Source organism: Punica granatum, chromosome 5, assembly GCF_007655135.1.
Source record: "Punica granatum isolate Tunisia-2019 chromosome 5, ASM765513v2, whole genome shotgun sequence".
Lineage (NCBI taxonomy): Eukaryota > Viridiplantae > Streptophyta > Magnoliopsida > Myrtales > Lythraceae > Punica > Punica granatum.
The window spans coordinates 10,387,793-10,403,882 of NC_045131.1; the positions used below are offsets into that span (position 1 = coordinate 10,387,793).

Consider the following 16,090-nt stretch of genomic DNA (forward strand, 5'->3'; position numbering starts at 1 on the left):
AAACATAAATCTCATTATGGTCATCCAATGTATCAGTTAAAGAAAATCGATGAACGTACTTTTGATAAACGAGAGTACAAACATTAGATTTTCTAAGCTAATCCCCTCTTCTAAGGATGCCAATAGTAACCACTTGGTGAAACTAATCTAATCCCATTTTCTCCTCTAAAAGGAATGCAACATAACTATGAGGTGTGTGTGGGTGAAACTGAACACGAACGGCTCTGCGGTAGGGTCCCTGCACCGGGTAGGGACTGGTCGTGTGCTCCGTAACCAATGCGGCGGCTAGACTAGAGGTTTGTCGCTCCCTAGAAGTGACCCATAGCCTTTTAGCAGAATGTTGGGCCCTAGCAGATGGATTAAAGCTTGCGACTTAGGCATTCAAGCTTGACTTATAGAGTTGGATGCCAATGCCATTGTCCATTTTGATTCCTCTCGTGACGGAGCCTCTAACTGCATTTTTTATGACCTCATGGATACTGCTATTACCCGCTATATCTATACGAGCCGAGCTGTTTCAACGGATCTTGGTTAATTTTTTTTATGTTATTATCCTTTTTATTTATGAGATGTGATACAGTTGACAAACTGCGCTCCATGTGAGCAGACTTTACTTGTAGTATAACTTATTAAAACACATATGAAACACCTCGTGATCAGGACCATTACGATGACGCCGAAGCGACAATTGATCTCGACTAGCAGGTTGAAAGCACCTGTGTCTCACCGATCTGCAAATCAAGTCACAGATTGGTCAAATGCGTAGAATGGTTTACAGTAGGAATGACAAAAAGAGTGGAAAATTGAGGGATCATTTCGTTACGAATACGAAATTGAAGGTGCAAACTGAAAATTCCCCTTCTCATCAGCTGTACGGTACATTTGGCTCGCCTCTATCCTCTCTATCTTATCTGACCTGAGAAATACACCATTTTGCAGAAGAACAAGAAGAAGAAGAAGCAGAAGCAGAGCAAAAATGGCGTCTTTGGCTCAGCAGTTCACGGGCCTGAGATGCACGCCGCTCTCCCACTCAGGCCGCCTCTCGAAGCCTCTCGCCGTCCGGCAGAATCCCCCCAGCCCCAACTCCAGGAGGCGATTCGCGGTGGTCTCCGCCGTGGCCATCTCGAACGCGCAGACGAGGGAGCGCCTGGAGCTGAAGAAGCTCTTCGAGGACGCCTACGAGCGGTGCCGGACCGCTCCCTCGGACGGCCTCTCCTTCACCGTCGACGACTTCACTGCCGCCCTCGACAAGTACGACTTCAACTCCGAGCTCGGGACTAAGGTCGGTGAGCATCTCTTGTAGCTCAATTTGCACCCTTTGATGATAATGGAAGCTCGTGATTGTGATACTTGTCGAGATGAAGTGATGCCTTAGAACAGAATCAATGTTTGGCCATTGAAATGCAATTTGAGGATGGGAATCTGATATTGGAAGCATTTTGTTTCATCTTCAGGTCAAGGGGACGGTTTTCTGTGTTGATGCGAACGGTGCGTTAGTTGATATAACGGCAAAATCTTCGGCGTACTTGCCGGTCCAGGAGGCGTGCATCTATAGGATAAAGCATGTGGAAGAGGCCGGCATAGTCCCCGGGCTCAAAGGGGAGTTTGTGATTATTGGTGAGAATGAAGCCGATGATAGCTTGATCTTGAGCTTAAAGACGATACAGTTGGAACTTGCTTGGGAAAGGTGCAGGCAGCTCCAGGCTGAGGATGTAGTGGTCAAGGGAAAGGTGAGCGAAATTTTACCAGAATAAGTTCGGTCTCTATTAGTTAATGCTGTATATTTGGTCATTCTCTCGCATTTTGCATCATGAACCATTGCGGGATCCTCTTCTGAGGGCTCGGCGTATTGTAATATTTTGAAATTGCCAACTCTTGATGTTTGAGGGATATACTTATGTAATTCCTTTAATAATGTAGATTTAGTTGATTTTAACCTGCCTGCTCCTTGAATATCAGGTTGTTGGTGCGAACAAGGGTGGAGTGGTTGCTCTCGTGGAGGGCCTCCGAGGATTTGTTCCTTTCTCTCAAGTATCATCTGTCAGTACTTTTAACTTGCTCTCGCTTTTTATTGAGACTCTATTAAGTGCCACTTAAGACTTCCTTGTTTGCTAGTCGATAATGAAGTTTGTGACTCTTTGCGATAAGTTGATAAGGAAATAGATTCTGCATTATGCTCAGTTCTAAGTATGCTGTTCCTGTTTTAGAAATCAACTGCAGAGGAGCTTCTTGAAAAGGAGCTGCCTCTCAAGTTCGTGGAGGTTGACGAGGAACAGTCGAGGCTGGTCCTCAGTAACCGCAAGGCCATGGCAGATAGCCAAGCTCAGCTTGGGATCGGCTCAGTGGTGGTTGGAACAGTCCAGAGTCTCAAGCCATATGGTGCTTTTATCGATATTGGTGGGATCAATGGGCTTCTTCACGTCAGTCAGATAAGCCACGATCGTGTGTCTGATATAGCAACAGTTCTTCAACCTGGAGATACTCTTAAGGTTATAAATCTTTTGCATCGTAGTTTCTGTGGATTAGCCAAAGGTTTTGATCTTTGGTTGAGATGAGTAATCTCTGGAATTGATGATTTATAGGTTATGATATTGAGCCATGACCGAGAGAGAGGCCGAGTGAGTCTTTCAACCAAGAAATTGGAACCAACTCCTGGGGACATGATTCGCAACCCTAAGCTTGTTTTCGAGAAGGTAATTTTCTTTATGCACAATTTCTTAACTTTCTGTATGGATTTGTTAACTTTAGTCGGCTTGAGCTGTGCCGAACCTGCAGCAAGAAGCTGTTTAATTCTATAATTAAAGTTGAGTATCGGTTCCTATCACATGTAACGGTGAAGTGGAATCTTGTCCATTGTCATTCCGATTAGAGGGGCATCTGTCTACTCTTCTTGTGTCTGTACTATGATTAGAATCATAGGTTCATATTATCTTATGGCTCCAATATAGGCGGAGGAGATGGCACAGACATTCAGGCAGAGAATTGCTCAGGCAGAAGCCATGGCTCGTGCTGACATGTTGAGATTCCAGCCTGAGGTAATAGAACATTCTCCCTTTTGAATTCTTCTGTTTATTCTTCGAGATGAATAATATGAGACATGAGCAAACTTACATGGAGTACGAAATTTTCCTTCTCATTTCCAATTTCTCCTGTTTCCATGTTCTAAGCCTTGCATACCATTCTGATGGTACTAATACAGTCCCACGAGCTTTAGTTTGTGGATAACTGGGTAGATCGGACTTGAGCAAGCGCATTTTATTTATTGCATCGTTATTGCCCCTGCAGAGTGGATTGACTCTCAGCTCCGATGGGATATTGGGTCCTTTGTCGTCGGACAACCTGCCGGCAGAAGGCCTGGACTTGGGCGATGTTCCCTTGGCTGACGGTTCGTGATTGGGATTTTCTTGGCCTCCCGGAGATATTTCATGTCTTTGTAACTGGCTTTTCTTGTAAAAAAAAATCGACAAGAGAGAAATCAAACCTATTTATTGGCTACTAAAAAATCATCGATGATTCCACCTTAGCTTATGATGGACCAGTTTTTGCTTAGCTTTGAGAGGGAAAAGAGAGGGAGAAAATATTGCCTAAGAAAATCTCGCACCCAAATGTATATGGGTATATGAGATGCGTAACCTACGAAACTCGGAAGGATAGAAACGTCAATTAAATGAAGGTGAAGAATTGAATGTCTACTGAGAAATGTTGATAAATCAGCTTTAAGATCCTCGAAACATGCGAATGCCAGATTCGAAATAATAAGGGTGATGGCATTCGAAATAATGAATAAAATGTTAAAATTTCCTTGAACTTTCCTAGTTAATTTTGACAAATTTTGGTGAACCTTACCATAATATGTCTCGTTCTTACATCATATCTCATCTTTATCTTCATGACAATTAATCGCTTGGTAAGAGGATTTCACCATACTACTACAACACTCCCGATGCAAAGGTAAAATCGACATCAGAAATTCCAAGGTTGCTCAACAAAACTTTCACCACAGAATATAGCTATTAAGAGGACTTTCTATCGCCGTCATCGATGAGACAACTATACACCCAAATGTTGTGAACAAGAAACTATAATTGTATTGTAAGAAAATCTGTGTGGGATGTGAAGTGTTACTAAAAGGACCACGAATCTCACAAGCTAACGATCCTATCTCCCACCCTTCTTCGACTTCTTCTGCTTCTGCTTCAGCTGCGAAAGACCTGCAGCGCTGATCTTCACGTTGCCAATGATGGCGGCGACAAGCTCAGGATCTGTGCATGCTTTCATCAGTTCCTTCTCCCTGCTCGTGGCCTCGGGCATATGGCTGAATAAATTCATGGCCATCTTTGCAGCTGTCCAGATATAAGAAAGATTCAAACCAAAATTATACACACAAACACAAGATAAAATGAAAAAACCGTAGCACAGACAGGTCTTTTTGAAATCCTGACAATCAAGTTGAATCCAACAGGACAGCCTAGTTCTTCAACCATAGTCGGACCATCCACGACTTGATCAAGTATTTCATGATATTATTCACTTTATACCCTATAACTTAAGTTTAGAGCGCAAGCACAAAGACGAACCTTGCAATGTGCAACTACAGTTTCTTCTACTTGGGGTGGTTGGATTGATTCTAGCATAACCACATAAGTTCTCTATTTCCTAGCTTACTTATGCATTGGAAAGGATCCGGGTTCATTTGTCTTGTCTAGTTAGGCCATCAGGTCAGATAAGAGATTCAGCTTATTAACCACTGGCAGAATCCTGAATTGCAGTGGCTCATATACAGACAAACCAACAATAGGACATCAAATACCTTTTCCCTTTTTTGCAGTGCCCGGGGTAATCTTCACGCGGTATTTATATGATTGTAGGGCATTGTAGGGTCCACAAACTGGAACTGCATACAAAAGGATATCACTAGGCAGGGGATTCCCCGTCAAGTAGTCCACGTCATTTAGTTTCTCTTTCTCCTCCTCGCCTATTTCGTGAATATCATCCTCTTCCATATTCACTCTATCCATAGCATCTTTCGATCCCAAGTGAGCTGTATCCTCAACTTGACCGTTGGAGTGACCACTTGACGTCTCCTCTGGATGTTCCCGACAATCTCGAGAGAGGTGGCCCACCCTCTTGCACTTGTAACATATTTTCAGGGCATCTTCTGGACCTGCAAATTATGATTAAATGAAAAACAAGATCACTTAATTTCCTTTCTTCCTAGATTGCATCTCTAATGAAAATGTCATGTTTCCGTAACGTGCATCTTGCTCGGGTTTATACATTTTATAACAGCATCTGTAAAGAGATTGCATTCAACATTTCAAATGCTAAATGTGTGAGAACATACCACTAGCAAGTTGCTTCTCCTTGCTCGGTTCTGTATTCTCCCTCTGCAACTCTCCACCATCTTTTAGCACCTTCCCAGCAGGCTTCCAAACAACAACGAAAAAGAAGTCTCAAAATCAGATATGAAGATATTGACCAAGATGGATAGAAAAAAAGTAGTCCTTGAATAAAAACAGTTCTAGAGGTGACTATGAAAGGAAACAAAGATGCAATCAAATACGGTGCAAGATTTTGCAGCTTGACTGGTCTAAAGTTCAGTGCAAGTAACAAGACTTACGGACAGCAAAGCCATGCGTGAGTTTCTCTCTTCTTCATCCTGATCGGCATACTTCTCCTTTATCTTCTTGAGTTTACTCCTTTGTCCGCGGCTTAATTTTGCTGCTCCCTGTTTAACTTGTTGAACATTCTTCTCAGATTGACTGACAGACACATCACTTTCTTTTGCCTTGTTGTCACCCTCCTCAACAACCGTGTCAGCATCATTACTTTTCTGGCCTTTCTTGAGCTTTCTTCTTTCTGCTTTTGATACATAGGGTTTCTCTCTAGCAGAAGATTTCCCTCCTTCATGCTCAGTTTCCTCCACCAAATTTTTCTGACTAGTCTCGTGGCTATAATTCTTAGAAGATATAGCAGTAGATCCAAGTCCAAGTGCTCTATCAAGTATATCCTCAAGTTGAGGGCTGAACACGGCAGTATCAGTATGAGAAATAACATCTGATTTCTCAGTATCTAAACCATTTGAAGTACTTTTGTCTTCAATATTTAGGTTGCAACCATCGCTACTTTTATAATCTGATGCAGACGTACTTTCTGATTCATGTTTAGACAGATCTTTTGACGAATCCTCAACACTTGCAGATTCAACTGAGACCATTTTCTCCATTACTTCCTCCTCCGAGTCAGTATCAGGTTCCTCTATCAGATGCTCACTTCCTTCAACATCATTCACACCCTCCTCCTCCCCTCTTACTCTCCTTTCATTTAAGTGTGAACCCAAGGAGCTCTCATCCAAGCGAAATAACAACCCAAAACCCATAACAAGAGGCTGCGGAGGAAGAAAGTTTTTCTTCCCACGAATCATAAAACTCCCAGCTGTAAGATACTCACCAGTTGGAGCAGTTTTACTGACTTGGTGAGGATAAACCCACCAAGCACTTGTGACTATCTTTGAATCCCATGCCTGGCTGTGGCAAACCTGATATACAGAATCGAAATTTGAAATTCCCTCAGCATTTCAAATGAGTTTACTCAACATAATAAGAATCAGTTTCACAATTTATGTACAACATCACCATGATCAAGAGACTTACTGTGAAGCATCCCGCTTGGTTCAAAGTAAGAGGCGGCACTGGCTGATCAGGTCTGTGATTCTTGATCACAGTGCTAGATGCTCCATGCAACTCTGCATGGACATACCTGCTCAAGAATTACATCAAAGTTGTCATATTGTTTGAGGTTTACATGTTACATTATTTGAGGTTTACATTTCTTCTATAGACCAAACGAAGGAGAAAATTTCTCTATAAGGTAGTAATAATATAAAAATATTCAAATGATATGTAAAACTTACAAGTCTCCTTTTGACATGTAACGCTTCACTATCATCTCATTTTGTTGTGCATCACGGCCACTGATTATCAGATAATTCTCACTGCTGATAAACCAATTAAACTTTTCAAACCAGTGAACTTTGCGCATGTGTGAAATTGTAGCAACCTTTTTTTCCTGTATAAGAGTAGATGAGACGTTATAAACTAGAAACTGAGAATGGAAACTTATTGGGCTCTTACTGAACAGCAAGTCCTAAGGAAAAAAATGTAGATAAAATGGTCTAAGCACCAGCATAAGCATCAGAGGTACTAATCTCTGATGCCTTGTGGGCAGAAGCTGGAAACTCATCGAGATGATATCCTATCCCGGCAAAGATTGTATCTGTGCAAGAAATAACCATATATTCTTCACCTCAATTCCCACCGATGGATTTGCTCAGACCCCAATCTTATCCGACACTTAAGTATGAATAACCATTCAGAAAAACACCATAGTTGCCTTCATTCTCTTAACAGTTCCATTATATTGGCAACTCGATATTTCCAATGATCGTGAGAGGAGAGTTAGGTATGTTGATTGGATGTTCTATAAGGCATGTATCGATAAGTAGGATTAATCGAATTCTCTAAAAATATGAAACTAGTGACACTCTATATGCTTGCTAGATTGCTAATTCTATCAAAACTGTTGAGCAGAGATCATAGATAAGCATGAGATTTCTGCAATATCAGCTGCTCCAGTATATAAATCAAAGCATCAATAACAACCTGAGAAAGCTGGAGACGAGTCTTTCTCTCTGCAGCTTTAAATGCTTTTTCATGTGCTGTCATGGTCTTCTCCTCTTTGCTTTCCTGTTTCTTCTTCATTTCATACCAGCGACGAGCATTGCCATGTGCAGAAAGTGCCAGATCAACTTCCACCTAGAAAACAAGAAATTAGTACCAAAAACAATTAGACTTATAGCCTATAGGCGAAATTTCCATATGCCTTGCTACTAATGTAGATTGGTCATGAATTTGACCAGAAAAAGCCATTTGGTCTTAAATATAGAGATGAGACGACATAAGCATGTCAACAATACGAGCTTTCCTTCGATCTATTGGTAGAATCAAACCGTGGATCAGAGGTTCGAGCTGGTAGATGAAAGAGGAGAGAACTCTGATAATATGGAGACTATCAGTTTTTCTTAGGACCTACATTTAAATTGTCATAAGTCAGTCATGCTTCCTGTTTTAGTCTTCATTAAGAAAAGCATAATTCTAAGAAAAGCAATGTCAAAGCATGGAAACGACAATTAATGAAGAAAATTGAATTACCCCGCATTTCACCCAGAAAACAAAATGGAATAGGCCAAATAATGCATGGGACTATGTATCAATGTACTTTGAGTTTGGAAGTAAATATTTGCGCAAACACTCGTAAAAGAAGGGATAAGGAAGAAGCAGCAGCAGCAGCATACTTCCAATAAGATAAACATAAGGCCCTGTACCTTATCAACTGGGAGAGTCTTTTCATCATCGTCCATTTCATCAAGATTGTTGCTTAGCAGCAATGTCATGCAATTTCTTTCTAAGTGGAGCTTATCAATGAGACCAGCGACAGGATTTCCAGCTTTCTTCTCTTCCTTCACCATACGTGCAAGATCGTCCCAATTCATACCTTTTGCAAGAGCCACACGGACAGCTACTATGGCGGCATCCACATCTTCTAAGTTGTACTCAATCAATTCTGCCATTTTCACACAGTGGTCAACTTCCTTTCTAAGCGTATGAACGCGATTTTCCTACAAAACAAGAATCACATGTAAGTTAATCCTCACAGAAACAAATTTCCACCGTGACTCCTGGAAAGATCCAGATTAACTCCATGAACCAAAACTTGACATTCAATCGAATCAGAACAGTAAAAGGTAGGAAATCAAGGAAATAGTATAGCAAGCAATCGCAGCACCTGATCCATACGAATCTTATTCAGTTTTTGATTTGCGGTCTCCTCTTTTGCCTTCTGTTGTTGTTCCACCCTTTGACTTTCGATCTTACTATAGAATTCATCGAGGGACAAATCAAATGTTTCAAATGTGATATGCTCTCTTGATTTAAACTGGTTAAGCAAAATGGGGCAGAACTCATCATAGATCTGCACTAAAAATCAGAAAGTAAGCATAAACTGAAAATCTCAGTTCTCACAGAGTAACATCATGTGCATGCAGGAAAGTCCTACAGGACAAAGAACATGGACGCCAAATCAGAGTATGAAAGCAGATACACAGAGAACAGGAGAAAACCTGACTTCCAGCTTCCGAAAGGGACCCCTTCCCAGAACTTAGCTTTTGCAATAAAATATATCCCTCAGGAATTCTATCACCTGAAATAATCTCCTGTAGCCAATCCTCAAATTTAGCAACACCTTGAGCCAATGTTTGGATTATGGCATCATCTAACTTGCAATCTTTTGGAACTTTCATACTGGGAACCAGACCAGCATCTAATATCATATGCTCAGAAAGTGCAGGCCCATATCCCAGAGCCTCTCCAAGAACAGATTTAAGTGTTGCTTGTTTGGTGCGAGCACCCTCACTAGTATGCTTAGTCGATTCAGAAGACTTTATGCCCTTTCGACCCCCTGGCTTTTCTGTTTTTACTTCAGAGATATCTTTTCCACCTTTATTAATATTGACAGGTTCTGTGTCCTCAGGCTCCTTAGAGGATGTAAGGGCTTCCTGTAACTTTGCAGTGGTAGTTCGCTCAAATACTCGACAAAATTCAGTAGGATATCGATGCCGTGACATAATTGCAAAACCTTTATCATCATCTCTGCATCATGAAAAGTTTTAGCTAATAATTCAAGAGCAAGACCAGAGACAATAAACTTAATCATAACTCATGACAGCAAGCAAACTGTTTTACTAGTAACGTTATAATACAAAAGTTGGAATCATCCAAGATTCTGTCAAAATAGAAAATAAACACCAGTATGTAATGAGTTCAAACCCTAAGTTACATCCACACTGAAACCCCCTCCTTAATGGCCAGAGAACCCAATGGCTTGAAGCGTGTTTGCATGTACTCCAGGCAAAGACAAAAACAGAGGAAGCTGAAGAAATGATATGAATTGAGCGGCATACCTATGCGACCGCAGAAGCGTCATGACTATGAATTCAGAATCTGCCAGGATAATATTTCCTTGGGCATAGAGCTCCAATATGACGTAGTGCGCATTAGCACCCAATCCAAATTGAAAGAGAACAATCTGTAAACAAGAAAAATGATTACAACGTAAATCTAGGGACGAAATATTTGCATAACACTGAGTGCATGAAACCACTACAAGGTTGTACCCGATCATAGCCAAGCTGGTGCACATCCTCTAGCCGTCTGGTGCGGATGTGCTTCCTCAATTTTAGGGTAAACCCAGAAGGTGTATTACTCTTGTCCCTACAGGAAATGAGTAAAAACCCTTGTTGAGTACCTGAAAACTGTCACTAACGTAACAACTATATTCTGTGTCGAGTTAATCGTCAGTTTAATGCCCACTTAATGAATTAAGCGGTAATTTTTCGTGCAGTAGCTAGAATTACAAGTAAAAGAAATAAGCAACAATGGACACGTACTAAGCGAGATGCAATTTCTCCAGGAAGGGATAAATTACTAGAGATTTCAATATTAGTATCTCATAGGGCACAGAACTGAATATACACCATAACTTCAGCTTACCTGACATATGCAGTGGTATGCAAACGGATGCCGCTCTCCATCAACAACAAAACTTTCTCGCTCTCCCCCGATTCTGTGACTCCACTGCTATTCATGAGCTTGAAAACATACGTCTGGAAACAATTTACAGGCAAAATGTCAAAACTTCAAGCAAAAAGAGCAACCAGAAAGGAAAAACTTCATCATAGATTGCCATATACTATTGGACGACTGATCACACAATCCATAATTAAGTAACTACTACATGTCCCCGAACACCATAGCATCGTGTGTCCATTCAACCATCAGATATACTCAACACAGAAGTCAGAAAATGCTCAAACAAGCGAAGTTACCGACACAATCCTCTGCAGTTAAATCAATTTTTCGCCGGCACACATGTTGATAATCGGAGGGGAAAGGATTTTCGCGGGGCAAAAGTGAGGTAGAAAAATGCCGATACCTTGGGATTGAGATCGTAGACATTGGAGCAACGCATGCCTATCAGGCGGCGAAGGCACTTGACCTCCGCGGCCACGTCGGCGGTGTTCATGCGCACCTTCACCATGTTTCCTCACGGCGGAGTCTGCTCGAACAGCAGCAGGACCTGACGCTGCAGTGATACAAGAAGAAAAAGAAGCGGAAGAAGAAGGAACGGCCGAAGGAAGAGGAAATTCCGGCGGAAATGCTAAGCTCAGGCAGCTCGTTCCCGGAGCTGAGTCCGTACACTCTGTCGGGACGACGATGGAGAGGAACCCCCCCTTTACTTTTCCTTCCACGAATCGTGGGGCCGAAGAAAAAGGGCTAGAGTGGGCCGAGATGGGCCAGTTCATCTTTTATCGGCCTGACTCCTGGCGGCCCATTATGGCATTTTACCCACGGCCCGTTTAGTGGCTTCCTGGGCTCAGCCTGGCCCAACAAGAAAATGTACTGGACCAGGTGCACATAAACTCTTCCTACTACAATATATTGTTATACAGATTTTTTTTTTGGCAGGTTGTCATTGTTATGGTTGAGGATATTAATTTCACATTGAAAAGATAAATCAAAATTTATTGGTTTATATGAGACTCGGATACCAACACTTATCAGTTTGAGCTTTTAAGTGAATATGTACTCGAGCCCATATAAGCCAAATGAAAATTTAATATGGTATCAAAGCTGGTTATAGTTCTGCGTGTCCACATGAACTCACATTATGCCTACCCAATATCGAGTACAGCCAATAGTGCACCTCGTGTTAGTGTTCCCCCTTTACTCGGACACGGAAGATGAGCCCAGCTGGAGGTCAATTATTGATGGCGGGTGTTTAAGGGCACGTGACCATGTGTAGGCAGAAATAGACCACACGTTGCACGTTAGGGCGGGTGTTGAGGATATTAATCCCGCATTAAAAAGATAAATCAAAATCCATTAGTGTATATGAGACTTGAGTACCAACACTTATTAGTTTGAGCTTTTAAGTGGTTATGGACCCAAACCCGTATAAGTCCAATGAAAATTTAATAGTTATATAGATTAATTAACGTATAACGTAGTGGGAGCGTAACATAGATTGGTAATATACGAGCTGATGTGAATTAGCGGATAATAACGTGGGACTGTTCGTTAATTTCGGTAATAGGATTGAGCTACCTTTTAGAGCCGGATTCGACCCAGAGGCCAGTAATGCGACTCATATAAGCAAACGTGGCCCATATCCTTGCTACAGGCCCAGTGAGCAGGTCAGGGTAAATTTGATCCAAGGCCGTACCGTAAATTGCTAAAATTCAATTGGATAACATGGAAAGGTTACGATACTTTCGGAGGATCGGATTAAACCGCGGCTGAAACCGCCAACAGTTCCAAGCTTAAGATGATCAGATAATTATTAGGTTGACCGGTTTTAAACCACAAGAATTGGATAGTTGGAGTCACGTTCACCAAATTAAGCTTGTGAAACGATGTTCGAGATACTAAATGGATCAGTTGTTAATTACCTAAAGGACTATACGGTCAAATGTTGTAGATAATTTTTCTCTCGATTCATAAAGGGATTGTGATGTCAACCCAAATTAGGTTTTATAGCAAATGCATGGTTGAATTTTGCAAATTACGATGAGCTTACGGGTTGGAATTTGACATTCTAAAATTAGGGAGTCAGAATGTTCCTGAATTTAGCAAATTAGGGGCAGAAAATGCTTCTTGAGCCGACTCACTACTTCGGCCTCCTTAATTTCACAACAATTCTGCAAATTGACACATTTCTGGCGTTGACTTTTGCTTATAAAAAATTAAAAATTCTAACAACCTCTTGAATATTCGTTGAGCATTATCCAAGAGTCAAATCAATCTAGAGCAAGCATCATAGGGAAGTTGGGGATGTCTATAGTTCGAATTATCCGATAAATGAACCGGAGTTCGGGACAAACAAGGCCGTTCCTATTCCTAAATGAAGAAAAAGTCGGTAATAAGTAATTTTAGACCGGAGGAGCTAGCACGCAGTTGATTTCAATTTTGTGAGTGCGGCTGAAGAATTGATTATAAATTATTTCAAAATGTTGGAGGTTTAATCATTTTGCTGCCAAAAAGATATTAAAAAGTTTGCATAATTATTGAATTGGGAAGCTTCCTTTGTTGACAAGGTTAAAATGGCGAAGTGCACGAATGGTCTGTGGCTTCGTAACTTGAGCTCACTAGGGAAAAAGAAAAAGGAATGGCAAAAAAGATGAGTCTCGAGCTGCTCTAAAGCATTTATCTTTTTCCTCATTTTTTGCTTTTTTATATACAAAAACTGGCTTGAGTGGCAAAAAAGAATATATATATATATATATATATATTGGCCCACCAAGAAATTAGAGTACCATTTAGCATTTTCAGACATTAAATGTACCGGTTTAGATATAACTTACTAATAAAAAAATAATGACAAAGTTTAACATAAACACGTAAAGAATGACAGATAGTCAAAATTTAATTAGAATATGGTCTGATTAGGATGGCTTCGGTACTATAAATCTGATCGAATGTGTTCAACTATTATAAGAACTCAACTTATAAGAACATATATCATATGATGAGGACCTGACTCTTGATAAGGGTTATGTGGAGTGAGAAAGCTAAATGGCTCGATAACTATGGATTGACTGAGCATTCTGATTCAACCATATTAGTTTAGTCATTAACAAGCAACTTTCTCGAGTCCATTCTCTGCATTAGAATGACTTTCGTATTATATATTTTGAGGCAATAATAACATTACGTTGTTAGAGGGGTGGAAGCGGGCCCCACAAAAGCGTGCACTATGATAGAAAATACATAAGTTAAAAATACATAATTAGGTTTAGAAGAAATGAAATCCGATCAGATGGGATCAATATGAAAGCTAAAAAGAAAATCTAATCATACATGTGCAATGGAGTTCACTCCTCCTTTTCTTCACTATCTTTGTTTATTCCCATAATATTTAGTTCTTTAATTTCATATGACTTCATTTTCTATTCATTAGACAACCCTTTTAAACTGATATTCGAGCAAAAGGAAAAAATAAAACAAATTCCGAACTAATATTTTGGCTTTTTTTGGGTGAATATAATTTGGCGTTCTATAGTTGGGCTCTTGCAGGGTTCACATTGTGTGTATAATGAATATTTAAGCTTATAAAATATTTGCAATATGTATCCATAGGGCCCATCATGAGTTTTCTTGGTTCCACTTTGTGCATCATAGTGTTGAGCTTTAGACCAACAATATGTTCCTTAAAACAAACGAATGGAACAAGAGAACAAAGCATGTCCCTTCTTAAACTACTTAAAAATTCTAATCTCCTCTTTCTTTCCAATGAGAGGCTGCTTGCCTGAGTTCAAACCATAGCCAGACATGTTTTTGGCATTGTCTTGATCTAATAATGATATTCTATATGCCATGTTGTCTTTTGAGCCTACCAATAATGCCTTTCCCTCCTTTCCTAAGAAATTCCCCGTTACTCGGACACACTCGATAACGCACGTCTGCCTGCCGACTGATGCATACCCCAGCGCCTGATGAACATATCGAATGTAAAGTACTCATAACTTGTTTATAGATTTTGCATGAATAATATTTAATGATCTGGATAATGTAAGATTACAGGTAACTTGTGATATACGTAAGTAAGTCGGAAACGATTGCGAATATATTGAAAAATATTAAAAATCTCATAGCTTTGTTTATAAGGCACGTGATTTTAATCAATACAATAAACAAAATGGAGTTTCTAGAAAAAACTTCACGAATTCTTGGTCTAGTGACTATAAAAACTATTCCAAAGTATCATGTTATTATTTAATGAGTTATCATTACTATTTGTTTTTCCTAGATGTTTTTTGTTGACTGATGTTTCTCCTGTACATCTTCAACTTTGGATTAAACCTTAAACTATTCAGCTCGGACGACACTAGTCCACATTAATCAAATGATAGAATTTAATCCATAATTAGACCGCACAGGAATTTTCTAATCCCAATTGAAAATTCGGTTAAAGTGGCTTCGTGGGTCGTCAAGAAACATTATTATCTATAACGATTAATAGTAAACTAACCATTGTTAATTATAAAGAAGTAGAATATATATTCCATGCCAAGATATTCTCTAACGTAACATCAAAGGTATCAAACAAAAGAATGACATAACAATTTCGACACTGTTACTTGACTTTGTGGATTAAATATTGGTGACAAAGAGCCAATAACGAGGTAACAATCACGGCATAATGGAGGGGAAAACAACTGTTTATGGGTAATAACCAGTGTAGTTGAATAAAAACAAAAATATGAATTAAATAATTAAGAATTTTTAAAAAAATGTTAGGTTAAGAATATATGAAATATGTTGCAATTCCCCTTCGGACTCGAAGGTGCCATTGAATCTAGACTTGGGGTTTTGTAATTCTAATTTTTTGTCGTTTTACACACAAGACGGTCGAACTATTTACGTACAACTACTTCGGCTTATAAAATACCTATTATTCAACATGACCGTGCTCGTTGTCTTGTCTTAGTCATTTTTTCATTGCAAAATTTTCTCATTTGCACGCATGTTTTTTAAGTCCCTAAACGCTAGAAATGTAACGCGATTGTGCTTATGATCGATCTAGTGAAGGCAAATCAAATGAGTCTTAGAAAGCCCTGCTATATTGTCTACGCATATTTGTATCATGTATCATAATAAACCAATAATCAGTATTGAGTACCCATTTCGAGCATATATATGATATTATGGCATACTTACCCTACAACCTCAAAACTAGTGATGTTCAGATGTTTTACCCCTTATAAACTTTATTTTGTGACAATTTATTCGTCATTACATTACAATTCATGTTAGACTTAACGGAACAAAAGTTTAAGGAAAAAAAATATTTTTGATCCTCAACCTTTGATTTTTTGCTGCTTTTGTAATAACCGTTTATTTTTTTCATTCTTATACTCAATCTTTTACATTTTTCTGTCACTTTAGACGGGGTGTTAACTTTTTCGTAAAAAAAA

The 16,090-nt window shown here is 39.7% G+C and overlaps 2 protein-coding genes across 2 annotated transcripts; one reads left to right on the forward strand and one right to left on the reverse strand.

Moving 5' to 3' along the window:
- The first annotated feature begins 917 nt into the window (after positions 1-917).
- LOC116207287 (30S ribosomal protein S1, chloroplastic) lies at positions 918-3,528 on the forward strand. The gene is made up of 7 exons (XM_031540190.1): positions 918-1,282; positions 1,455-1,730; positions 1,960-2,040; positions 2,208-2,489; positions 2,583-2,693; positions 2,949-3,035; positions 3,286-3,528. Exons 1-7 carry the CDS (start codon positions 977-979, stop codon positions 3,391-3,393), a joined length of 1,251 nt encoding a protein of 416 aa, XP_031396050.1. The 5' UTR covers positions 918-976; the 3' UTR covers positions 3,394-3,528.
- Positions 3,529-3,904: 376 nt separating this feature from the next.
- Positions 3,905-11,359, reverse strand: LOC116207286 (nuclear export mediator factor NEMF). Its single transcript, XM_031540189.1, has 14 exons — positions 11,050-11,359; positions 10,608-10,720; positions 10,232-10,328; positions 10,019-10,143; positions 9,179-9,707; positions 8,845-9,030; positions 8,384-8,677; positions 7,662-7,814; positions 6,914-7,068; positions 6,654-6,759; positions 5,621-6,538; positions 5,345-5,426; positions 4,811-5,164; positions 3,905-4,343 (listed from the first exon to the last, which is right to left on the reverse strand). The coding sequence occupies exons 1-14, from the start codon at positions 11,152-11,154 to the stop codon at positions 4,159-4,161; spliced, it is 3,402 nt and encodes a 1,133-aa protein (XP_031396049.1). The 5' UTR covers positions 11,155-11,359; the 3' UTR covers positions 3,905-4,158.
- Positions 11,360-16,090: the final 4,731 nt, after the last annotated feature.